Source organism: Triturus cristatus, chromosome 2_1, assembly GCF_964204655.1.
Source record: "Triturus cristatus chromosome 2_1, aTriCri1.1, whole genome shotgun sequence".
NCBI lineage: Eukaryota > Metazoa > Chordata > Amphibia > Caudata > Salamandridae > Triturus > Triturus cristatus.
The window spans coordinates 773415381-773441272 of NC_140581.1; the positions used below are offsets into that span (position 1 = coordinate 773415381).

At 40.4% G+C, this 25892-nt stretch overlaps 1 protein-coding gene across 1 annotated transcript in view; it reads left to right on the forward strand.

The window, feature by feature from the left end:
• Positions 1 to 25892, forward strand: part of CHSY3 (chondroitin sulfate synthase 3) — a 565351-nt gene that overhangs the window by 20151 nt on the left and 519308 nt on the right. Inside the window, exon 2 of the mRNA XM_085632715.1 lies at positions 3952 to 4235. Within this exon, the coding sequence (XP_085488841.1) occupies positions 3952 to 4235 (284 nt within the window). The remainder of the gene's footprint in view (positions 1 to 3951; positions 4236 to 25892) is intronic.

Consider the following 25892-nt stretch of genomic DNA (forward strand, 5'->3'; position numbering starts at 1 on the left):
GTGTGTATCATTCAAATACTAATTTATTCATTAAAGAAATAGTTAGGAACATAGGTCAAAAACATTACATCCCATGTCAAAAGGTGTTCATAAACACAATTGATTTTGTGAAGTTCTTGGGAGTCCAGTTCTTGACATGTGGAGCATCAGAAAACCCACTCTTTTAGTGTAATAGTTTCACACAATCCCGAGTCAGAATTAGATGGAGATCAACTCAAGTGTCCCCAAAACGCTGTAAAGTATTCCTAAGTGCCAAAAATATATTTGTGAGGCTGAGCATTGCTGCAGTAAAACTAGTCTATTTGTTTAATCAGAGAAACATTTTTTTAAATGAAAACATGCAAAATATCCTACACTCTTCAAACACTGATTCTGTTGTGCCCCAATTTAAAAGCGACACTTACATTTAGAGGTGTATAATCGTAATCGTCTTTGTCATCAAGATACGATGTGTCCACAAATTAGGGAACCATGATAAGGCACATATGCTTTGCTTTGCTCATTTACTTTCGGTTTCATGTGCGTCAAACGTGTCTGTCATCTTTATGGTCTCAAGAAGCAGATCCTCGTTTAATTCGCAAACTGTGCTGTGTGGTGCAGGCTTTCTATGTATATCATGCGTGCATCTTTTTTCAGCAGCCGCCTGTTTTCAAAGTTCTGTGTGCTGTGGGTGTGGCCCTGGGAGTGCACAGTACTGTAATCATCAAGAAGGATCAATTCCCCCAAAAATCAAGGTAGCAAAAGTGAGATCACACACCCTTTGCCTGCCCGAAGACATCACTGTCTTGACCCATTGTCCGTTCTTAGACCCTCAATAGCCTCCCAAGTGCTGCTTCACTTCTGGGGAACAGTGAGGAGTGGAAATTACCGGAAGTAAATGAGAGACCTCTTTACCGTCTGATTCCACCACTGACCTCTTGAGCAGGGCTTTAAGTGGGATGGAAAAACTGGGGGTTCTCTCAAAGGGGCGTAGCCAATTTAATTAAGGGCTTGGCTTAAAACACTTAAACAAAAAATCTGTGCTTAGCGCGGTGCTTGTGTCACTGCATCCAGATATATAATACAACAAGTAACATTACACCTACAAGAAGTCAGGGCTATTGGCTCTATCAATGGTTATTTGTTGCATAAGGCAGCTAAGCAACAACTGCGGCTTCGATGTTATAACATTAAAATTCTTCAGTTCTTAAATGATGAGACTGTGAAAGAACTATAACCAGTCTCTTTGACTTACATCAAAGGCAATGAAGGGTGGTACTGCTGCAGGATGGTGAGGGCAAAAATGGAGAGCCCGAAAGGGACCCATCTCGGCACCTGCTTTTTAGAATTGCCGGTGCTGAGCACCGGCAATACCCGGCCCACTTAAAGCCCTGCTCATGACCAGGGATGGAAAGTGCAGTGCCTGGCACACCAAAGGGCAAACCAAGCAAAGCTGCTACCACCTCTTCTGGCTACCTCTAATTGACTTCAATATGCACATATCCAGGCAGTACCACTGTCATATTTGTAGTTCACAGTGAGTACAATAGATGTTGTGATATATACTTGAAAGAAATGTATACTCCAATATTGGTTCTGATTTTTGATGTTACGCTGATACATTGATGTTTGTAAAGATGCACCTAGAAATATGTTGCATGCAAGAAAATTGCCTGAAATTTTTTTCACAAGACTTTGCTGCAAAGGCCTTATTAGCTTTTCTTTTAGACTAGTCTGTATTAAAGATATTTCAACAAATGAACAGATTATGAAGGAGATATACCTTTGTAATACACTTTCAGTGTAACAGCATGGATGCAAAAATGTGTATGAGGCCAGAAAAAAGCCATGTGATAGGGGTCGGGATGTGGGCTCGAAAGATGGGGGATTGGGACCAACAAGAATATAATTATCATTGGAGGGGCCAGTGGCAGCTGCTACCGAATTGGGGGCGGGCAAAGGGGGGGGTTAGAATGGAAAAAAATTGCACTTACCTGGGTACTGCCTTCGCTCCTCCGTCCTTCTTCTTACCACAAAGCACGAAGCACACAGGCTCTCTGACTCCCCTAGCCAATCATAAAGCTGCTGTCACCAGCATGACAGCAGCATCATGATTTGTCTGAGCACCGTCGTTCGGCGCTCAGACAGGGAGTGGAAGGCTGGTGGAGAACATGCTAAGTGTGCATGGCTGTTTGGCCGGCCCAGGATGGCCAGCCAAAGCGTCATGCGCACTTAGAGAGTGCCCATGAATCCTTGTTCTGCTCTGGACAGCCCAGCCTTGCCTCACACCTAAGCCAGCACGGAAAAATAAAATGATAAGAACATTGCGTTATGATCATTTTTGTTGTTGTTTTTTGTCTGCACTGCTCTGAGAGCAGTAGGGCAACGCTCCTTCGCCTTAGTAGAGGAGGGTGCGATGGGAGGAGCATGAGAAGAAAGCTTAAGTAGTCCTCAATAACTAACAAGTGAATTTTTTTTTTTTTAAAACACTGCAACACTGGACTTACATTAAGCCTTCGGATTCCACCCAAGTGTCTTTTGGTGCATCAGCTCATGTAAAGCATCGGAAGCAAGGATTTCCCCACCCCAAAAACAGTAAAAAATAAGAAACTGATCCTGCACTATATCATTAAAGCTTTCATACAATGCCATGTCCATCCTTTCTGTCAGCCATTCTTTGTGTTTTAGAAGGTTTGTTGATTTCCATTGGAACAGAATGCAAACGTTCACCACAGTGAAAGGCATGACGATTTGCCTTAAATTTCAATTGGCTGATGTGAACTTGTCCAACTCAACTGTGACCTTCGGTTACCTACCCGATGCTATACAGTATAGAACTGGGGGAACAGCCATTACAACGCGGTTTTTACCACGCAGTGCAGTTACATCGCATGCGTTACAACGCATGCGATGTTACAACGCTATGCCATTACAACGCAAGTCTTTACATCGACTTGCGCTAGATGGCGTGCTAACACTACAAATAGTGTAGTTTACTATCCCAACACCTTCCCTACTGTTAAGTGGACTGGAGTTGGAATAGTAAATTACACTTTTTTAATGTTAGCACGCCATCTAGCACAAGTCGAAGTAAAGACTTGCGTTGTAATGGCATAGCGTTGTAACATCGCATGCGTTGTAACGCATGCAATGTAACTGCACGCGTTGTAAAAACCTGCGTTGTAATGTCATACATCCATAGAACTGTTGCACTGATGATTTATCCCTTCTAGGGAAAGGGCTGCCATCTTTTCAGATTGCTTTGTAGAATTTAATCTATTAACTTTTAACTGGTTGTTTGTGCCTCAGGATTGCAAAAATATTATTTGTTCAAAAACAGATCCCATTTGCAGCATTTTTAGAGAGCCCTGAAGTACATGTAACGGAAAGCCATTTCTGGAACACTTGTGAGTTATGTCCTGTCTAAATGTATATATAGAACGGTAGGGTTTCGGTGCATTGCATTTTATACCAACTCTATAGATCTGACGATGGTCTGATTTTGTTCAGCAATGCAAATGACCCAAGGTGCACCCTTGATGACCCTGTATCACCCACAGCAGAGAATCAAATGAGGGGTGTCTTTTTGTTGCTATTGCAGACAGCACATAGAACAAAATGCTGAAAACCTGTAAAATCGAAAATATTTTGTTTTTTAAGAAAGCCAGCAATATATATCCGCCATATGATTGTGTCTTTTTATGTTTGATATCTTCGTTTCCTAGTTTCTATTATTAGGTATGAGCACATAACAGCTGATTATAAACTAGGCCAGAAATTCGCTCAAATGATGGAAAAATATGCTTATATGTTTGCCTTTTGTTTACATCAACGACTTTTTGAAAATCTAATGCTGTGCCCTGAATAGAATCATTCAAATTCTGGTTTATTGTATAAAGACTAACTCTTTTAAAAAGGTGCTTATCAAAGCAGTACATTGAGTAAAAGGTTATTCTGTTTTATTATTTGTAGGTGAAAAACTAGAGGACTTTCTTCGCTCATTGAACAGCAGTAAACCTCTCTATTTGGGACAGACTGGACTTGGAAATATTGAAGAACTTGGAAAATTAGGTCTCGAGCCTGGGGAGAATTTTTGCATGGGAGGTCCAGGAATGATTTTTAGTCGAGAGGTTCTTCGCAGAATGGTGCCACACATTGGGGAATGCCTTCGAGAGATGTATACTACTCATGAAGACGTTGAAGTGGGCAGATGTGTCAGGCGGTTTGGAGGAACCCAGTGTGTCTGGTCTTATGAGGTAAGAACAAAAGAGCCATTTGTAGGTGTTTGAGTCACAGTTATCAAACAGGAAAATAAGGACATTTAAAATTAACTCTTAAATTCATATGGTGGTCATGCAGCCCTGCCGTCTGCAGATAGATGTTTATGTGCAGCTTGATCCATTTTTGTAATACCGCTCCAGTTCTAGAAACTCAAAGACCTAATTTGTTTTTAGCTTATGTTGTCTATTTAGGTCGAGCCTAGGCAGTGCATGCACTGCTCTACGAGACATGTTGTATTGGAGTATGGATTTGAAGCCCCGTCCACTCTCCGCCCACATTTGTCATTGGCTTGTGTTGTTGTTCTTCGTAAATGCTGGCTTCTGATTCGTTTATAGGCTTGTTAATCCCTCCTTGGTACCGCCTTTTCTTCATTTGTAACCTCCCATGATGACTGGCCCATTTACTTGGGTTGTTACACGGTACATCTTATTTAGTGTGTAAGCACTATTTTCTTTAATGCGTTTCACCTACTGCAGGCACTACATGCTTTTCCGCAACATTCAGTGCATTCAGTGCGCTTTTACTAAAAAAAAGCACTTGTTTGTCAATTTGACAAACAAATGATTTTTTGGGTAAAAGCCCAGCATATTCCGCCTTCACTGTAATAGCGGCTGCTGACCTTTCTTTAGACAAGGCTTGTCTAAAGAAAGGGGCGTGGCCTCTATTAACATAAAAGCACAGCATGGGGCGCTTGTAAACAACAACCATTTGCAAACACCGAAACGAGGAAGGAGCCCTCCGGACAGTCTGCGTTAGGTTACATACCGGGCCTACATACCGGGCCCTGATCAAGGAGGCCTTTCCAGGACTTTGAGTCACCAATTGAGCCGTGACATCCCAGATATCACATTATATTGATGTATCCCGTGCATCACTGTCAACATAACAGTTGGTGAACCATTGACTTTGGATTTCCGATAGTTCCTATTATTTTGCACCCTGACGAAGTTCAACCTTTTGAAAGAAACGCGTTTTCTGGAACTCATGTGTTTTGATGGAATTTGAAATAAAGAATTGCTTTACACAAAGGAACTGATCAGTCTCTTTCATTGAAAAAGACATGTTTGGGAGTGTACCGCTCCCTATCTACAAAAAAAACAACCATTTGCATTGCAATAGGTCTCGCATTTTAGAAACTTTGACCTATTGGTATTGTATTTACAATGCCAATAGCTCAAAATCTCGCAATTGCAACACCTATTGCATTGCAAATGCTTGTTTACATTTCTTACAAGTTTTGCAATATGCGTGCAATGCTGAGAAACGGTTGGACATTAGTTTCCTGGCAACTATCTGTTTGGCTGTGTTTATGCCTCTAAGAATCCTTTTCTTTTGATATATATATTTATCTCTGAGAAACAGGCTAACATCTTCTGGCATCCTTGCCTTAAAGTAGGTAAGTCAAGACCATTGTCACAAGCCTGAAAATAGCCCAGAGGCAGGACTGTTGAGCATCTCTCTGGCTTCAGTTTAATTTTTTACTTCCCCGTGAAACTTTTGCGCCAGTTAGCCCCATAAAAATGCCAGAGAGAATGTACCTCACGTCAGATGGCATTGTGTGGGCACCGGATTTGTAATTCAAGAAACATACTTCTGTGTATCACAAACATATGGCATACTTTCTTTCCATTGTAACATCCTGATTGCCCCAAATTTGATTTAATTTATTCTACCTAAAATGGAAATTCTGTTCTCACCTGCAAGACATCCGAATTTCTCTCTTCTTATAAATGTCTCTCTCTCTCAGCCTGCATTTTTTATCTGTCTAAAATCTTGGCATCATCTTTGAGTCATACTTTTCCTTTGCAACTCTTGTGTCTTCTGCTTTGTACATGTCTATTTCAGTTGGATATTGCTCAGAAAATGAATGTGCTCTTTGCTGATATTAATGCTACTTATAGTCTGTTTATAACCCAATGTTTTCTCATTTTGATGGATGTTCATCTATTTTACTTGGTCTTTGTACATATATCTTGTCCTCTGCAGTCTACCTTCAACTCCTACCCCACTCTTCTATTCAAATCCTTTTTGCACTCCTGATTCCCCCTACATACGATCTCACTTTGCCGGTTGCATTTCCGCCATTTGCAGTTATGAATTTATGCTCATTGCCCTTTGTTAAATCACAAATTGGATCGTTTTCTCTCGAGTCTCTCTAAATAAAGGAACTTTCCTCCTTTTACTGTATATGTTGCTCCTACTACTGCCATATCTTGCCTTCCTTGAACATTACTTATTTTTTGTGGTGTTCCTGAATAATTTTATTTATTAAATTAATTTTCTGCCGATGTGTTTTACTTATCTTCTCTTTCTATTATTTCTTTATGGGGAGCATCTGTGTGAAAGCTATAGCTAGAAAAATTACAATAAATACATCAATACAACTAAAATTTTAGTTTAATATGCTTTTGCTTTCCTTATAATGCAAACATTGTTCAATCAGCCACAGTATATTCTTCTGTACAGATTGGCCATATTGCTTTAAGGCCGATACTATATGTATTTTGCCGTAATCTAACCAAGAGAATTGGTCTGAAGAACTGAAGAGCTTAGGCGGCCAATTTTGTTACTGAAAAGCATAGGTAGCCAATTTTGACACCAAAAGTACTTTGCTTTAAATTGTGAGCTATGCCTCACCCCAAACAAAATTCAGAAAAAACGAAAAAATATATCTGGTTTTTTTACAAGAATGTATCATACCTTGAAAAAATAATTTGTAAAACATGTATTTATTCATGGGTCACATGCTTAAACGTCAATGGCCACTCGGTCATCTTCAGCCGTAGTGTGGTGTGTCAGCAGATTGTTGGGATTTTCAACCAGTTTCCAAATTGTCAGTTTGTGGAAAACGTACACTATATATTTCTAGCCTTCCATGGAGAATTCTGTCCTGCTCGTTACAACAATTTCGTAACAACCCAATACCATACAGCCACAGGCATTATTGCAGATGTTTTTCTGCAATTCCTTTCTTTGGTTTTATAATGCAACCTCAACCTATGCCCAATTTTAACACACTTTGTGGAATACCAAACTCTTTCCATTAAGGTTCCATTTTAGTTACATTTTATCTTATACAATTGAAACCGGTCTATTAAGTGTGCTTCTTCATACTGCCCTCCTCTTCGCGCAGACATGTTGATATGCCCATGGTAATTATATCTAGCTATAATGTTAGCAAATTATGCATCATAATAAGTGTAGGTGATGTAAACTTGCAAAAGTCCAGTGCTGGGGTTTTAGTGAAATATATCTTCTTTTACAAGTCTTAGCCTTATAAGATACCCTTCAATAGATGTTTTTTCATTTCAATCACAAAAATATGTGTGGCACAATGTATTGAAAGATACTTATGTTTTGTGGTGCAGTTTATTGTCCACTATATTATTTTCTTTCACCCCACACTATATTTTAAAAGTATTCTCACCCCCTCTATTGTTTTAGAAGATTGCAAATCACCATTATGTAGGTAGAAATCACCATAATGAATCGCTTGTCATTCTTTGAAATAATCTTGAAAAGTTGCCAATTTAGTTGAGTGCCTATAGCTTAATTCAAATTACATGGAAAGAGTGTCTACAAATTGCACACATCCACATAGGAAAAAAAAGCTGTATTGGAGCAGTACACTATTTAACAATATAGCTTACGTTCCTGCACTTACAGACCGGATGAGGGGAAAAAATTACTTTTAAAACGATTTATTATTATTTGTATTCAACACTAACACGATGCAAGACACATATTCTCAGTTGGTCAGTGATATAAGTCACTGGTGATCAACGATAATAATGCACGACTGTGTTAACAAAACCGCTTATCGAAGAAATGGATATTTTTTGTTTGTCAAAAATAGTTACATTCTGTACGCATGGTCATTTTGAATTTGGCTTTTTATGATGCACCTGTTTTGATTAATAAAGTAGAAACAATAAGGTATTTTTACATTACTAGCCAAAACATCTTATCACTGTTCCTTCCTCTGTTGTGTATCGTGCTCTCCTCTGTGAGGACAGGCCCAGGGTCCACAGGCTGTTGTGGTTCAAATTGCAGGGCCATTAGAGTTGAGAATTTCAGCTGTCAGCATGACTGGCAGCCCAAGACTGTGGGGCGTGTAGTTAAAATGCTTCTACTTCATGCTATCGCTGGTGAATTGTTCAATATCTGGTGCCAATGGGGCTTTAGTGAGCCCCAAGCAATTTAGTCTGTGCCTTTATCTGTGTCACAGAAGAGACCTGCCTGTGTACTTTGTCTCTCTTTAAAATGCTGAAGAACTTAATGTGGCGCAGTGCCGAGCCAGTTTACTAGCGGACAAGTCAATGGCTCTGTGGTCTCTAAGGCCTGCTACCCTGATCTTCAAGCTGAACATCCCGGTGATTCCGGTACAATCCTAGGTCACAATCCCACTCTTCTTAGTTTGGACAGCATTCTCAGTTGCTGTTTCTGCTCTGTTTTCTTACCATATTTGCAAGCTTGACACCTACACAACAGCTTTCTCCATATCACTTTCTCCATATCACTGTTGCTCTGCCCAGTAGCTACTCTCTGTTATGTGAGACTAGCAGGAGCTTTTTCTTCAGTTTGTTAAAGGCTGTAAGTACTAAGCTGTGTTCCTTAGTATACATTGCTCTCACCCAATTTTATTAAGACTTTTCTGGGTGACAGCAGCATGATTTCTACATCTAGTGTTTGTGAAAAAATTCCAACCGAGGGGGAATAAATTGCTGATATTTTTGGATACCTCATGTGAACTTTCAATTAAATGAGACACATGGATCTATCTGTTTAGTAATTATTTATTTCTCATTGATAGTAACATGTTTGATAATGATAGAAAGTAAGTGTTATTACTGAATTAACTAGGCAAAGAGGCTCAAACGATTTTTGAACTTTTACCAGTTTTGTTCCTCCACCCCCCGAAGGCATGTTTGCTTGAAATTATTATGATTTCATTCAACCAGTTGATCATTTACAGGGTTAATTTTATTAACCAGCTTTGCGTTATGATAGAAAGGCACAAATTATATACTTGTGTCCAAATACCGACATAATCCTATTGAGTCATATGTTGCCACGTTAAAAATTTGACTTCACAATGTGAATTCGATGGAAAACTTCGATCACGTTATAAGATATCCCATTGTTGCTCATTGTAACAACAGAATTCAGAAGCAATTGCTAAGATATAGAAATTCCACATTAAAAGTCAAAATGTACATTCCAGTAATTGTAAAAGCTTCTCTATGGTCTTTCAAAGAGTTATAAGACGTCAGGCACCCCTCTTTCATGGTATCTGCTGTCAAAGAGAAGTATGAAAATGAAAAGGGGGATGACAGCTGCAAATATAGGAATACTGGGCTGTCCAGTTCAAGTGGTTACTAGAAATGTTTGTTGTCGCTTTCCTACTGCAAATAATAAAAATTGACCAGTACCTACCAAGGAATGCTTCAAGCAGTTTGTGACTGTATATAATAGAATTGCCGAAAGAGTTAATATAATTCAAGAAGCAGATAATGAAGCACTTGAGACCAGTATAAATAGGGCGCTTTATGTATTTCATGAAATAGTTTCATCAAACTCAAAAGACAATAATACAAACGGTGTGGTTGAGGAACTCTATGTACCACCCAAATGAGACATCTGGATTGATAATGTCCTGTTTGAAGACATAGCCGATTTATAAATCACCAAATATAGTTATTTCTGAAACATTTGTTAAATTAGCAGTATAAAGTTCCAGTAGAGCCAGAAATCAGAACTTTTTATGACAGTGGCAATACCATTGCGAGGTTTATTTCAGAAACTGAATGCAAACATTTTAGGAAATATGTTGTACAGAAAGATCAACACCCTTTGGGATATCAGCAACATGAATTTAGACATGACTCTTAAAACAGAAACTGCAAACTCAGTTTCATGTGTTTCAGGACAAAATAGCATTTTCTATATTCTAAAACAATTTAAAGGAGAGTTCAAGAAGGAATTAAGTAATGTGAAGGATTTTATTTTACATTAGATCAAATTGAAAGAAAGGCAGTTTCTTTCAAGCACAGGCTAAGACATGTACCTCTGAGTGCAAGACAAGAATTATCAACAAAAGTGAAAGATGTGAAAAGAGAGAATAATAAAGCTATGGAATCTTCAGAGTAGGTCAGTCTGATTGTGCATAAGAAGACAGGGAAGCTGAGACAATACATCTATCTCAGGTCCCTTGACAAGAAGATACTTGTTGATTGCCATGCAATCCTTTTCCCAAAAATAAAAACGTATTTTCTGTCATGGGTGGAGCCATTTCCGTTTTAAACCTTGCTTTATGTGCTGCTTCCACCAAATCCAATTAACTCCCAATTGAAGTCACCGAAAATGCTGTGTTTAAATTTCTTGATATATGAGTCATATGTCATCTTTCATGATTATTCGATGTGCCTTTTCTGTCCCCAGTACATGTTACTGTTGTCATCCGTGATGTTTGTCTCTTGTTTCCCCATCTCTATGCCTTCCTTTATGAAAAAGGGAAGTGTTTCATATTGTGGCTTATTTGTCTTCCAGTACTTATCTGTTGATCTCCATTTTCCACCCTTGTGGTCCAATCATTTTTCTATCCCCTCTCAGATTCCCATTGTCAAACCTTCACCTGTCTCCGTTTCTGGTCAGTCAGTAAGGACACGGTAGTGGGCAAGCGTGACCTTTGCCAATTTCACCCAGGCTCTGGATGCAAATTGTCCTATCATAGATAGCTGTGCTGACAGAGCTAATCTGCAAGTGGAAGTTTGGATATCCAGTGCACTGGGTCAAATTGCACCATTGGCAGTTCAAACTATTCGAATAACTGATCCTTCGGCTAACTAGTTCAGTGATGAACTGCTCACTCCTGGAGCACTTATGGCTCAGAGGTTTTAACCTTACCAGCAAAGCCAATTATCGGTCGGCTCTCAAGGTATATCATAGTCTTATCAGACATATCTGTTGCAATTGTTATGCTAATAAAATTGTGGCAGCTCAGAACTCATCTAGAGAGTTTTTCTCGATTATTAAGTTCCTATCTTCGTTAGACCGAGTCTCAGTGTCTACTCTTCCTTCAGAGGATGGTTGTAATGCTCTTGCTCAGTTCTACTTCAATAAAGTGTTATCTATCCACTCTTCTTTTCCCGTGGGTTCTAGGGATGCTCCATGTCTTAACCTATGGTTCAAACCCTTAGCCGACAGTCTAAGACTGTTACAGCTCAAACCAATTGCAGGAAAAACAGAGGTACTCATCTTAGTCAATCAACACTCGATCTAGCTTTCTACTTGGTGTCCAGACTCGCTTGGACCTTTACTTTCCTCCAAGCCTAGGGTCAAAAACCTAAGCATTTGGTTCGATACAAGGCTCGCATTTGATAGCCAAATTACAGCTTTGGCACACAAATGTTTTGAGATTTCAAAAACTGCAAAATAATACTTTACCTCCTTGTTGAATCTGCGAGGAAAACAGTAGTCCAGGGACTGGTCACGTCCAGGCTGGACTACTGTAATGTCTTGTACCTAGGAGTATCACAATCCTAGCTGATGAAACTTCAGTGTGTGCAGAATGCTGCAGCCTGTCTGGTGTTGAACCTTCCTAGATGGGCTTCGATTGATTCTGCACTTTCAAAGTTGCATTGGCTACCTCCGAGGAAGTGACTCTCTTTTAAAGCCCTGTGCTACTGCTACAGGGCTTTTACGAACAAGGGTCCTCACTATTTGCACCACTTCACCAAGTCTTACTCTCCTGCAAGGAGCCTCAGATCTGCAGGGGCCTTGCTGGCGTGTATCCACACGGTACAAAGAGCTCGCCTTGAGGGATACTCTTTCAGCTTGTTGAACTTCCTTCCTCTTCAGCTAAGACAGGCAAAAAATTAATCATTGTTTCGTAAAAACATAAAAACATGGCTTTTCAGGTCTGTCGGATTCTGTTGTTCATTAGTTCTGCTGTGTTATCCTGCCCACCAGGAGCTAGAGCTACAGCCCTGGGGCACTTCATCTGAAGTAACTGTGCTCTGTACAAATTACATAGGTATTATTATTATTATTACTTGTGGCTGGTGGACTTTTCCTTTATGTGCTGTGTCTCATGCTGTCCTGTGTTGCATGTGACCCAATGTCCTCGAGCCTGTGAAGAGCATTCTGTGGTTCAAATTGCAGGGTCATCTACAGTGGGGGTTTCAACTGAGGGTGTCGCTGGTGGCTCAAGGCTAATGGTTACCAAACGTGGTTCTACTGCATCTTGTCTATGGCATATCTTTCAATAGAGCTGTACACTAATATTAGACTTCAAACTTGAAACTGAGCTATGCAATATGTTTTCATTCTTTTTATGCATACCTATACATAGTCTGACTGATTACTGATGTATTACATCTAAGGTCAATTTTGGTACCCAGAACTATGTGCATCTTCCTGCATCACAGCATTCCACCTATCCTGTTTCTAATGAACCAACATCAGTGGAACTTCATTTGAATGTAATGTCATAAGTTCAGGGTAAGAGGTTGGAAGGTGGGTGTTCCAATGGGAGGGGCAGGTTGTGACGGAAGTTCATAAATTTGTGGGAAGTCATTAACATTGTCAATGGAATTTTCCACCCCATTTATGCACCTACAAGTTCTACAGAAAATGTTAGTGTGATTGCGTACATTTTGTGTGAAAAATCCCCTCATCCCCTTAGTTGCTTGGAGTGTACAGGAAGGGGGTTCTTCACTGGAAAAAGAGTTTCTATTCCAGTGGTGAAAGAAAGAAAACAATGAAGGTGCATTTCACCCTATACATATTTTAAAACAGACAAAGCTTGCACTACTGGAAATTGTGCTGGTTTAAGGTTAGGCAGGTGCACAGACATCTGTGGTTATTATTCTTTTAAGTGTGTGGATTTTGACACGTTTGTGTATCTCACTAAAGTCAGAAATCTGTTGAAATTGTAGAAGGAAACCTGCAAAGAATCGATTTACCATTTTCAAAATTATCTTTACAACTCGATAAATATACATAGCTCGCTGAAGTGATGCACTTCAGTTGGGTCCTTGTTTCCTGAGGACTTAAAGCTTTGATATGGCTCTGAAGCATCCAGTCCTGTTCAAATTCTTAATGCCACTTCTTCAAAGTTTGCATTGTACCTCTAACAAATTGTGTTATGCCACTGAGATGGCTGTGATGCATGAATTAATGTATGTACGACCCTTTGCATAATGACCTTGCAGCACTTTCAGTAATGATGCCTAAAGTGGAATTGGCCCTGAAATAAAGGACTCATATGATCACAGGTTAAATGTGTGAGAGTTTATTGTAATATATATGATGAGTTACGTTACCCAACCTCTGCAACGTAAATTATTCGCCACCCGGTTAAGTGGAGAAAAATTAGATATCAGCCGCGGTCGGTAGTAGGAGTAACTGCAGGGCGGTGATGTGGGGAGGGGGAGGGGCAGGGTGGGGGGTAGTAAACTATGGATTACGGAGGTTTACAGGTAAGTTAACATATAAATGAATAAAACGAATTTTTTTGCGCGCACTGCATCGCATTTGGGGATGCAGTGCATGCAACGAAATTCGTTTTATTAATTTATATGTTAACTTACCTGTAAACCTCCGTAATCCATAGTTTACTACCCCCCACCCTGCCCCTCCCCCTCCCCACGTCACCACCCTGCAGTTACTCCTACTACCGACCGCGGCTGTTAGATATCTACTCTAGATGCCCATAAACAAGGATCCTCTTTGCCCTAGATTACAAAGTTGAGGTTTATGGCGCTGGTGGTTGGTGAGAGGGGGCGGGCTACCTCTCCATATGGCTGTGAGGCTGTGGTGGGTACAATCTATCTGGGTTCTACCCAAAGTGCGCTTATCTTGATGCAGAACAACATTTCTTAAACTCATTCAACTGCACCCTGTCAGTTCGTATGCTTACAATACTCTCACAGCTTGAGATGCCACTAACAGGAAGTAGAAGGCTTCTCTGCAACTCACTAAGCCTATGGAAAGCACCCTTAGAGCAATTTTAGGATTGAAAACAGGTGCCTTAATTTCACTTACAAATGTCTCTGTTTGTAGAGACCCATGTCTTCGAGAGAATGCAAGGGCCATAGTGTGTTATTTATATATTTAAAAAGCTTCGCGTTCACAGAAAGGAGAATCAGAAAAGATAAGCGGGCATACACTCCATGACTAAATATTTGCAAATGCGAATTATTTTCTGTAAAGGGGCCGGTAATGTAATTTTCGATACTCAGTAGCGATCTTTTGTGGAAACATAAGCAGCGCAGAGAACATTCCTGAAAATACCAAATTCAATCACCTCAAATATGATTTTAAATGATGTTAGTGCGCCCAGACTAGGGCTTTTCAACAATGCACGTGCAAGTCTTTTAATTTTATTTTGTATACATGTTCCTTAAAGAAACCAGGTAAAGAAATCTGAATGATCCATGTGGAGATGTGCATTTCCATATAATCAAAGGGGCACCGTGTTCTCGAGTGAAGCTAAAACTAAGTAAAGTCGGAACTACATGTAAAAACATGATTCAACAGGACACATTTAAAACAGGATCACAAGTTAATTTAAAAAAATTTAACCTGAAAAGGAATGGGAATTAGTATGCGTCTGTGTGAAAGCTAAATCCAAGGGGAACATTTTATCATTGTTCAAAATTAAAGGCTTACTGTAGCCAACCTTGACCAAGGTAGGTAGGTGAATGGGAAAGAGAGGAATATGATTTTAAAAGGAGTTTCATTACATACTATATTTATATATATCGATGAAACGATAAAGCAATGAAGCATAGTCGGAATATAAGACAAAATAAATGGTAAATGTGCTAGTATTATCATTCAGTATCAATATGTGATTAAAGGAGAATCATAGGAAAGTGAATATGCTAAGTGAATGAGTAGTTTTTTAATTGCATTTTGGTGTTTTTACTAGAAGGAATCTTTCTCTTTATAATTTAAATATATAATCAGTTTATTGAAGTGATGTTCTGTTGAAGTGAACTGGTTTAGCATTGTTTTGCATTAATATTGGGCAGAAAAAGGTATGTTTCCAAAGTGCGGAAATGTTTTTATTGTATGGCTTTTAATGCTGAACCTGTGAAAATAATGGAAAATAGAAGTTACAAAAAAATAAAAAAAATAATCTGACTTTTGGCCGTTTTTTATTTACATGTAACACAGAACTCTGGGCCTCATTACAATGTCGGGCGGAAAGCCTCCGACCAGAAATCGGAGGCTTTCCTACCGACATGTAGGTTTACAGTTCGACCGCCGTATTAGGATGATGGCGGTCAGAGGTAAACCTGCCAGGGATTCCGATGTGGTTCCCATGGGCTCAAGGAGCCCGTCGATCCATCGGACAGACCGCATAATCCCTTAATGACGTCGGCTCCACCATTGGGATTATGCTGTCGGTTTCCAACAGCCATTCCATGACCCTTTCTGACCTGGAAAGGCTGTCAGAGAGCGACTATTGGGGGTCCCTAGCAGGACCCCATTTTCCCCTGGCCGTCTGCAATGGTGTCTGGGGGGCACAAACATCCCTGCACCATGTGTCAGGCATCGCATGGTGCCTGTCACACGGTGCAGGTATTATTAAAAACGTCAATTTCTCAATGGAAGCTTGTGCTGTGGGCCTGTTCCGACCACTGAGCAAGCTTCCAATGAGAAATTGAGGTTTGCAACTGCATCATGGGCAGTCACATCAAAATACCGTGGTTGGAACCACCGACCTGAGGTCAGGCGGTTCCTTTCCGCAACGGTGCCCGACATCGTAATAAGGCCCTTTGTGTCCAATAGGGTATCTATTCTTTGCAGAAAGCTTTCTGCAGGTACGTGTCAGGGCAACTAAAAATGCCGGGCTGCATGTTAAAATAGTGGAAGAAATGTGTAGACTTCCCACGATCTGCTTGTGGAGAGAAGCTCCACCACTCTTTTTTTAACCTGGATTATTTTAATGCCACAATGCTTGCTTGTTCTGCGCATCTGCCAGTTTGCTCATTGTATATATGCCCCTATTGACTGGGTGATATATAGTTTGCAACATATAATATATTGTCATGGTCGAAATATTTCCTCTTCATAAAATTTCCTTTCTTTCATATTGTGTCAAATTAAGGTAATTGATAATTTGGTGAATGCTTGGATTGACTCAGAATCAGGGATATGTAATAAGAACACCATTAAGGAACCACAGAAAATTACTCTGGAGCATATTTGGATAGGAACATTGGCTATATAGTTGAGGTATAGGGTCAACAGTTTGAACTGTACACTGGATTTCCTTTTTCGTTCGGTTTTTGATAGCCATTTGGAAAATACATTGCATTTCGTTTTCCACTTTTCGAATATTATCTCACCTATTCTATTCTTCACCATCATCTTCTATCGGTGGCTTTGCTGCAACTTTTCGTCCCTTATCTGATTCTGTGCTGTTCTCTTCAGATTCTTCACCTTTCTCCTCCTGTTAGTTTGTTTTCTCACTCTTTGAATCTTCTTCTATATCCTCTTTGATCCCATTCACTTCTATCATGATTTCTATAGCTGAATTTCTGCAACGTTCTTACTTTTCTTTTTTAGTCTTCTGTTAGTCCACTCACGTTTTGCTTCTTCTCCACTATTTTTTTCTCACCAGTCTACCCCCGATTTCCAGTTGAATGTAATCTTCATTTTCCCTTCTACACCCATTTTTTTGCTTCCTGCCTTCTGTGTTTCTTCCTATTTACCTTCTCGACATTCCTTTCTTTTCTTCTCTATTCTACCAGACCCAGTCTTATCTTCTATGTTCCCATTCTTCACTGCTGCTCATGCCTTATGTAATATGCACTCTTGTCCTGCCCGAATCAATTTCTGCTCTCCGCCTTCACATATCCATACCTGAATATTGGTTCTGAAACAGGCTCGGATTGGCCTACAGTGCAATCTGACTGCGCCCGGAGGACTGGTCTCCTAGGTCAGTATATGGGATGATTTTTGGCAGACTGTGCACTTTTTTTATTGTCTAGTGAGAGGTTTTTACTGTTGATTTCTTTGATATATCTACAGTTTCCATTCTTAAAAGTATAAAGGAAGCTTTGAGGTGTTTAAAAAGATTGTGGAGCTATTCACAAAGATAAACTTACACATGTGAAAAATGTACGCATGTATCTTTACTCTTACAGTTTGTAATACATTTAGTGCTTCTGGCTATTCACCATATTTTAGTGTAAAGTTACAAAAAAACTGTAATCTTACATGTCTTCATACTCTGAAACCAGGAGGTGGACCCTAAATTATGAGTGTTAAGTTACTACTTGTAAATGTTCACACATAGGCGGAGATCTCCACCAATGAGGCAGAGGTCTCCTACTGGAAAGTATAGGTAAACTTTAAAATGTTTACTAAACATGAAAAAAATATTCTAAGTATTTTTAAGATAAATACTGAAGTCAATTAATTTATATATTTATTTTAAATGTAGAACAGAACATATAGGTTTGTGAACAGCACTTTTTAGTACTTGAGTAATACTATTGTAGTACTACAGAAAGTGTTACAAAATGCAGTTTGTGAATAGGGTCCTTTGTCTACTGTTTGAAGCAGTGACATTGAGGATACCCTCACTTAAGTAGTTTAAGCGAGGGATGCCCCTTGGCCCCATGGTCTAGAACTGGGTCCCTCTTAAGGTAATTATTTGTTTATGGGTGTCTCCAGGCTGCAGGTCTGCTGACAAAGTGCTAGTAAATAATACTGTTAGGCAGTACTATAACATAGGGATGTGGGAGGAGGGCTGACAGGCACAACAAAGGATATAATGAAAAAGAAATGAAGAAAATATGGGGAATGACAGGAGGAGGACAAGTAGAAAAAGTGAGAAAGAGAGAGAAATCCAAGAAGGAAAAGGTAAAAATGAGAGGCAAAAGATGGATGGATAGAAAGAGAAAAGTAAACTGAAAGGAAGGAAGGTACCATGAAAGGAAATGTGGAAGAACAAGTGAAAAGGGAAAAGGACGGGTGAAAGAATAGATGGGTGAAATGATGGATAGGTGGAAGGATGAAAGAATGGATGGAAGAATGAAAGGACTGATAGGTTAAGGTGTGAATGAATGGATAGGTGAATGGATATATAGGGATGATGGGAGGATGTCGGAAAGGATGAATATGTATGTAAAAAGATGGATGGAAATATTAAGGAGGTTACAGATGAATGGATTAAAGGCAGGTGAAAAGATGGTTTTGTAGATGGATGAAAACAGAATGAAATGGTGAAGAGCTCTCCAAAGTAGAGTTTGGTTTGCTTGTTTCACATTCTTGGTGTTAACAGAGGTGACTTAAGTGGGAAGTATTTTAATTTTATGTCTACTCTCTCAGTTTGAAGGCATGTTTCCACTGGCATACTTTCATCCAGGGTACCTTACTTAATTCAAATGCAACACCAGGTGAGTTGAAGTGGCCTAGTGGCTACAGCTGCTGACTTTAGAACCGGGCCTCAGCTCAACATCTTGTGATTGTGGACAAATCACTTAATCTCCCCGTGCCTAAAACATGTAACTAGCTTGGTTTTCTTGTTAAGCTCTCTAATGTTCTCAAACCAAGTTCGTGCTATAAAACTAAGGCAGCGAGAAGAAGCATTCAGAAATCAAGCAATAGCAAGGCTGCTTAAAATCTAAAATATTTTTTCTGGTGTTGGCAGATTGCCAGCTTGATTTGGTGGAAAATTATTAGTTCAGTGACAAAGCTTAGAAAGTTAGATCATGATAGGATAGCCAGCAGTAAAAAACTTCTTCTCACGATATATAAAATATTGATTGATAATTGATAATCCTAATTGAGATGCCCATTGCCAAGTAAAATTCGATGCAATGGAGTATTATTTGCCCAATATCAAAAAATATATAGAAGAGGGGGATAGAAGAATACATGTTTTACTTTTTTATGAACAATTTGAATTTACATGTTTCTGCATCTATTTCTTTGCCATATTAATACAATTTCCAACTACAGATATTTGAAACGGAATTATCCCTCCACATTTAGCAAATTATGCCTGCACAGGAAAGCATCTGGAATGAAGATGGAAGTAATCATTTTCCAAGTAGTTTAATATGTAACAGTTTTCCTTCTTACAAATAGAAATAACCTTTGAACATATTTTGAAGCAAAAAAGATTTTTGTCCAAGTTCTGATTTGTTTTTGAATACGTCTGACAGTAGAAACACAATGACAGTTGGACAGTGTTGTTGTAAAATTAATGGTGGGTAAATGCATGAATGAAATATACATATTACAGTCTGTACTGATATAAGTGCAGAGGGATTTAGAAAAATATTTTGTGTATATTTTCTGATACATGGGATAAGTCTTAAATGGCTATAAGACCAGCCAAACATTGAAATGTATCACTAGGGACCAAGGGTTCAGTCGCTGCAAACGTTATGGACCTCTTCTGTGAAGATGACGTTACCAATGATTGATTTTACCTATTTTTTGACTAAATAATAACAGTAATAATATGTACAAACACAAAATTATTGGGTAGAACTAATTCTCCTCATTATGCATTCATAAATCCAGTCAAGAAATGCCAAAAATCTTAAAATATTAAATGGTATTATCTGCACCTTCAGTAAAGTATACTGCAATTTAAGGCATAGTTCCATATACTCTTTCTCCACTGTCCCAGCCCTTACCTGCTGTACCTCCACAGTTATGATTCTGGATGTTGGATATCCATGGAGGCTACTTTACACTGTATGCATATTTATCTTTCAAGGATCTCACCAATGTATAGTCCTTATCCTTGAGTTGTGTGTAAGTGAGCATTGTATAGTGTGTTGTATTATACAATATTCATTATACAAATGTTTGAATCAACAACTGCCTAAAGACTCAGGTGATGTGCCACAATCACATGCTTTGAGGATGTTGGAGGCAGAGTGAGAACAAAGCTGTAAAACTGAACTCCAGGTTAGGGCCTGTATCCAGAGATGGATTAAGGTGAATCTCCATTCTGACCATATTGTTTAAATATCTATAACAGGTGTGGAGCACGTCCAGAGAGGCGCGTTTTATTTATCGTTAAGACAATTCATACAATGTGGAATGTATTTTGCCAGAAGTGTGAATTTCGCAATTCTAGGCAATGGGCCGCACATAATAAGCTATTTGCAAAATGCAGCATTTTGAAGGTCGTGGAAGCTAACACAGCATTGTGTATGTGTATAGTGCTTCTGTTCTTAGCTCTTTACCTAGTTGTATATAAAAGATATCTGCCTCCGTGGGTGAACACCATCTACTCCTCTGGGTATCTTCAATAAGTCACACAAAAGGGCACATATTTGTGCCTCTGATTTGAGATGGAAAAGCCGAGGACAAACACAGGAGACATTACTATTTTTCTATGTGACATCCATATATGGATAGATACGTCTAGAGGTTACAAATCTACCAGTTACGGTGCCACTTCTCTTGAACTTCCCTTTGCATAGAATCAGAGGTCATAAAGCATTCTCAGGATATATAGGTTTGAAGAAAATTCATGGATTGAAGCGAAGGACAACACAGTGGTCGAAGTGAAATACGACCAACTATAGGAACCTGTCCCTTTGCTTAATGTAAATCACATAGACCAGCTGATAAGAGTGCTACTTTAATTCCCCATCATTTAATACTTACAAACTTTACCCCAGAAGACAATGATATGGTGGACAGTAGTGCTACCATCTTGCATCTAAGCCAAGAGAGGGAGCTCGTCCAGCATGAAAAAAACCCTACTAGCTGCCTGGAGAATTAAAGCAGAGTTTACGTTTTTAACCTTTTCTTCTTCTGTGCGTGTAGAATTGATTTTCCTCCCTCCTGTTCAAGATAGCGGATTTTTAACATTGTTTATTTACTGTACTTTGAATAAGGAACCTCTATTCTTATATGTACTTAATACATGCAAAGGATTTAATTAATCACGCATAATAAATTTGCTTACTTACTTTTGCACTTACTCCCTCCTTTTCAAGATAAGTTGAAGCATGCTTTCTCTTATTCCACTCACGGCGTGCTGGTACATCAGGGTTGATTGTGCTGTATAAGAATGCATAAGTAAATACTTTTATCATGTCTATGCTAATCAGAACAAAATACTTACTTAGAAGTAACAATTAATTCTCACACTCAAGAATGCTCAGAGAAGTTGAGTCACTTCAACAATTTCATGTTGAAATCGAGAGCAGGTTACCAAATTCTCCAAGAACTGCGCCTTTTATGGAGTTTTCATCTGATAACACTCACAAGCACTGAACGGTGGCTCCTATCAGTGCTTGAAATGTCCGCCTGGCTGATGTACAGTTTAATATTTGGCAGTCGACCGACAAAAATTAAAATCAGGCCCTTGGTGAGACCCTTGCCAGTCTTTCAGAGTACCTACAAGAGGCTGTCCTTGAGCATCTTAAAAGGGTTTTGCTAACTGGAAACTGCATTTCAGTAGACTATTTGTAAGAATCATGTGCTAATCCCTCCTATTATGAGTTTAGTGAAAATCAAACTGCATTCACGGTGACAGTATTAGACGGAGTCATTTGGCTGTAGCACAAGTTGACATGTTTTGTGATAGTAACATTTAGTTTATTTCTGTAAGAATGAGATGAGAAAGCTCCAGTATGGAGAAATGTTCTTGAGTAGGAAACTCAGGGCTTATGTGCAATCCAAACAAGCATTGGCATAGCCAATAGGTCTCGCCTTTGGGACCTTATAAGTGTTTAGCCATGCAACAGTTGCATAACTAAATACTTATAAGGTCCCAAAAGCGAGACCTATTGGCTATGCCAAGCGGCCGTGGGGCCGCGAAAGTGATCGCGATCAAACATCAAAGCGGCCGCACGCGCCCGAAAGTGAAGGTAATCACGGTAAAGCGCGGCGCGCGCGCCCGCGCACATGCACTGTAGCTCTAGGCTGGCCTGGTAGCACTTTTTGGAGCCCTCTCAAAAAGTCTCGCCAGACCAGCGCATGCGCTGGATCAGGCGAGACCTAAAAATGGAGCAGAGAGGAGGCATTCTCATTAATTGATAAGTAGGATATAGCTGAATATTTAGAAACTGGATCTATGAATGACCACGGATCCCGTCTGTATCCTTGGCCAGAATCATTGGAATGGGTACCAAAATAATGTCTCATAGTTGGTTCCTCAGCATATTGCTCTGTGCTGTGAAGGAGGTGTTTCTAACTGCTTGAACACATTACAAATGGCCAGTATATCATAATTATCAGCATCCCACCACACCCCACCCATTTTGGTGTACATGAATGGACCTTTGATTTGTGAGAGGGATTCCCACAAATCATTCTAGTGTATTTCCTGAACTGGGCTACATTTTGGAGCCCGCCGCGCGAGCAGTTTCCCTTGCAGTCTGTTGACAGAAGGCCACTGATGTACAAAGTGCTTACTGTGCATATTCGAAAAGAACATTTTCCGTCTCAACTTTCTGAAAACATTACGAACTGTAAAAGTTAAACGTGGAAAAGCACATGCTGCTGCTCCGAGGTCATAACGACTGGCAGGCAGCGGAAAATTGCATTTTTAGGCTATACTCCCCCGAAACAGTCATAGCGACTTACCTCTATTATTGTCTCGCTTTTCCGCCTTGGCATATTAGTCCGTCTAGAAGGCTATTTTATTGGCTTTGCCTTTAAATGGCGTTGATATTCAGCAATATATTTTTTCTGCTTGACTTTTTTCATTTCCATTGGCTTGTTGGAGCGTGAATGCACGATTTCTATCTATTTTAGAAATAAAATGTAGCATTTCGTTTCTCAAGGGTACCTAATGACGCAGCTCATCTTATATTCTGTAACACCTGCAGACTGTGCAGTCGGACATTTTCTTCTGGGCTGGCAGTATATTTTGTGTTAGCTGTCTTGTTTCTATGTTCAACTCTTTTTAGTAAAAGTCTCTCTTTAAAGAAAGGCATATATTACTAGAACGGGCTCCTCCTATGCCTTGGTCGCCACTTCCTGCTAAAGGCGGTGCTATTGACTGAGTTCCCCTGTTAGAGAATTCCAGTCTGGCCTGCGCCTGGGGACAGGGTTTGCCAAAGAGCAACTTAAGTCCTTTGTTTGTCTGTTGTTTACTTGTGTGCCTAGAACTACAAAACACAAAGGATTGTCAAAGCAAACGGTTCAAAACACAGCGAGTCTCATAGTCTATGGGTTACTATATTATTATAATTCCTGCAGGGCCCTCGTCAACACAACTGAAGTTACTACACCTTACCGTAATGTCAGGGAATGTTGTTGGGTGTAATCTAGTGGTCACATTAGCAACAAGAATAGCACAGGGTAAGACCTAGAAAAGGACCTTTGCTCAGGTTGCACTGACAGTATTCCCTGTGCAGCTTTGAACTCAGACTCCATCTAGGGTTTATGCATCATTACAGAAGGGTTTCCATGTAGGGTGACCGACTGTGGTCCATGAACATGATCCGTGCAATGTCTTAGGGCACTTAGGCTGGCGGTGTAACAGCTGTGGTCCAGACCTTTTGCAAAACAAACAGTTCACAGCCACTGCTCTGGAAAAAGTGTTGTTTTTACCTTGATGGCGCTCTTTCCATGTGCAATAACCTGCTTTGCATTAGCACTAGGCACAAATGGGATTTTTTATATATATATGTGAAATAACTCTCCTACGCATGATCAATTGGAAACTGTGTGAGAATTCATTGTTACGCACAACCGAATTTCTGACAGTGGGAAATTAATTCAGAAAACTCTTGCCTGGGCTTAATTGTTGTATAGTTTTTGTTAGGAATTCATGACAAAAAACTGTGTACAGAGACATTAAGTAAGGTGTGTTTAGGAGGAAATTAGGGGCATATTATAAAGGGCCATTTTGTTGCTTTTTTGACTTTAAAAGCCAAAAAAGAGGCGAAAATTACATCGCCCTATTAACTAGCTGGCACTAACATGCATTAGCACATGTTAGCAGCCGTTTTGGTATCGCCCTGCTTCGCATCGCTAATGAGATGCAAAGTAGGCGCACCTTCAGGAAACAACATGAAAATGCTCGATAACCGCACATCGAGGTATTAACAAGCCGGCCAAGACAACGCGTAGCAATGGAAAAAGCAGCGCTAACCGTGCACATCGCAGGAAACTAACGTCTGCAAAATTGTCGACTAAGCTATGTGCATAATGGGTGGTGGATTGTAAGGTTACTACCGCCCGCCGGGAGTGGCTCATGCCTTCCTTCAGGCCTGTGCGGAGGCGGTTTCCATGAGAGCTCTGCAGTTTTCCCACTATGTGATTTTAGGCGACCTCAATATCCATCTTGACCAAAAGAACTCTAGGGACACACGTGAGCTTCTCGATATCAGCCAATCAGCACAGCTCTCACAATGGGTCGATCAGGCTACTCACCTTGGGGGCCATATTCTCGACCCTATCTTTTCTAACTTTCCTATTTCTATCAAAGCTCCGCTTCCGGTCTCTTGGTCAGATCATTATTTAATTGGTTTTTCATGGGCAGTGTCCTCTCCCAGTGCTAGACCTACGGTCTGTCACAAACCGGCGTTCAAGAAGGTTGACCCCATCCTCTACGCCAGGGCGCTGGAGGATAACAGGCCGTTCCTGCCACAAGATCTGGATAAGTGTCTTGTTGCCTTCTCCAACTGGCTCCAGGGCTCTTTGGCGGCAATTGCCTTACCAACCTCGGCTAGACAGACAAGGGACTCACCCTCCAAACCGTGGTTTACGGAGGACCTGCGTCATCTCAAGCAGGGCTGCAAGAAATTGGAGCGCTCTTGGCGTCTCAGCAACTACTGCCCGGCAGTTAAAGTTCAGCTCAGACAGGGCCAGAAAACTTACTATAAAGCTATCTCCTCTGCAAAAAGGGCGTTCTTTGCCATCCGGATCGACCAGGCCCAGAACAACTCCAAGGAGATTTTCTCAATTGTCCAGAGCTTTATGTCCCCTGTAGCGCAGAGCAGCATTCTACCAGCAACAGTTGATTGGTGCAAGACGCTTTCTACATTCTTCTGGGATAAGATTTTAAAGATACAAGGCAGCTTTTCTTGCCCGGTTGTCTCTGATGGGCCCTCAGCTCCTCTGGACTCATCGGCTACCGCTCCTGTAGCTATGCTCTCTAATCACTCCCTGTCTAATTTCTCCCTGGTGGATTTGCCCTGCACTCTGAGAATCCTTCAAGGTCTGAAGTCCGGTTCTCTGGACGACCCATGCTCGGCAAGACTTCTGGCCTCTGTGGCAGAGACGGTGAATGTGGAAGTCAACTATATCGTTAACTTGTCCTTGCAGGAAGCCAGGGTTCCTAGTTGTTGGAAGCAGGCCAAAATCCTCCCCCTACTGAAGAAACCTACTCTCGATCCTTCGACTCTGGTGAACTACAGGCCTATTTCTCTCCTACCTCGCCTATCTAAGGTCTGTGAGAAAATAGTGAATAGACAGCTGTCGGAGTTTGTCGAGTGTGCGGATCTTCTTCACCCAGCCCAATCTGGCTTCCGCCCCTCCTTTAGCATGGAAGGTGCTCTTTTGGAAGTTTCGGAAGCAATTCGTGAGTGCCTTGACGCCGGCGGGAAGGCAGCCCTTGTGCTGCTCGACCTGTCGGCGGCCTTTGACACTGTCCCCCACTCACTGCTGCTTGACAGACTGAC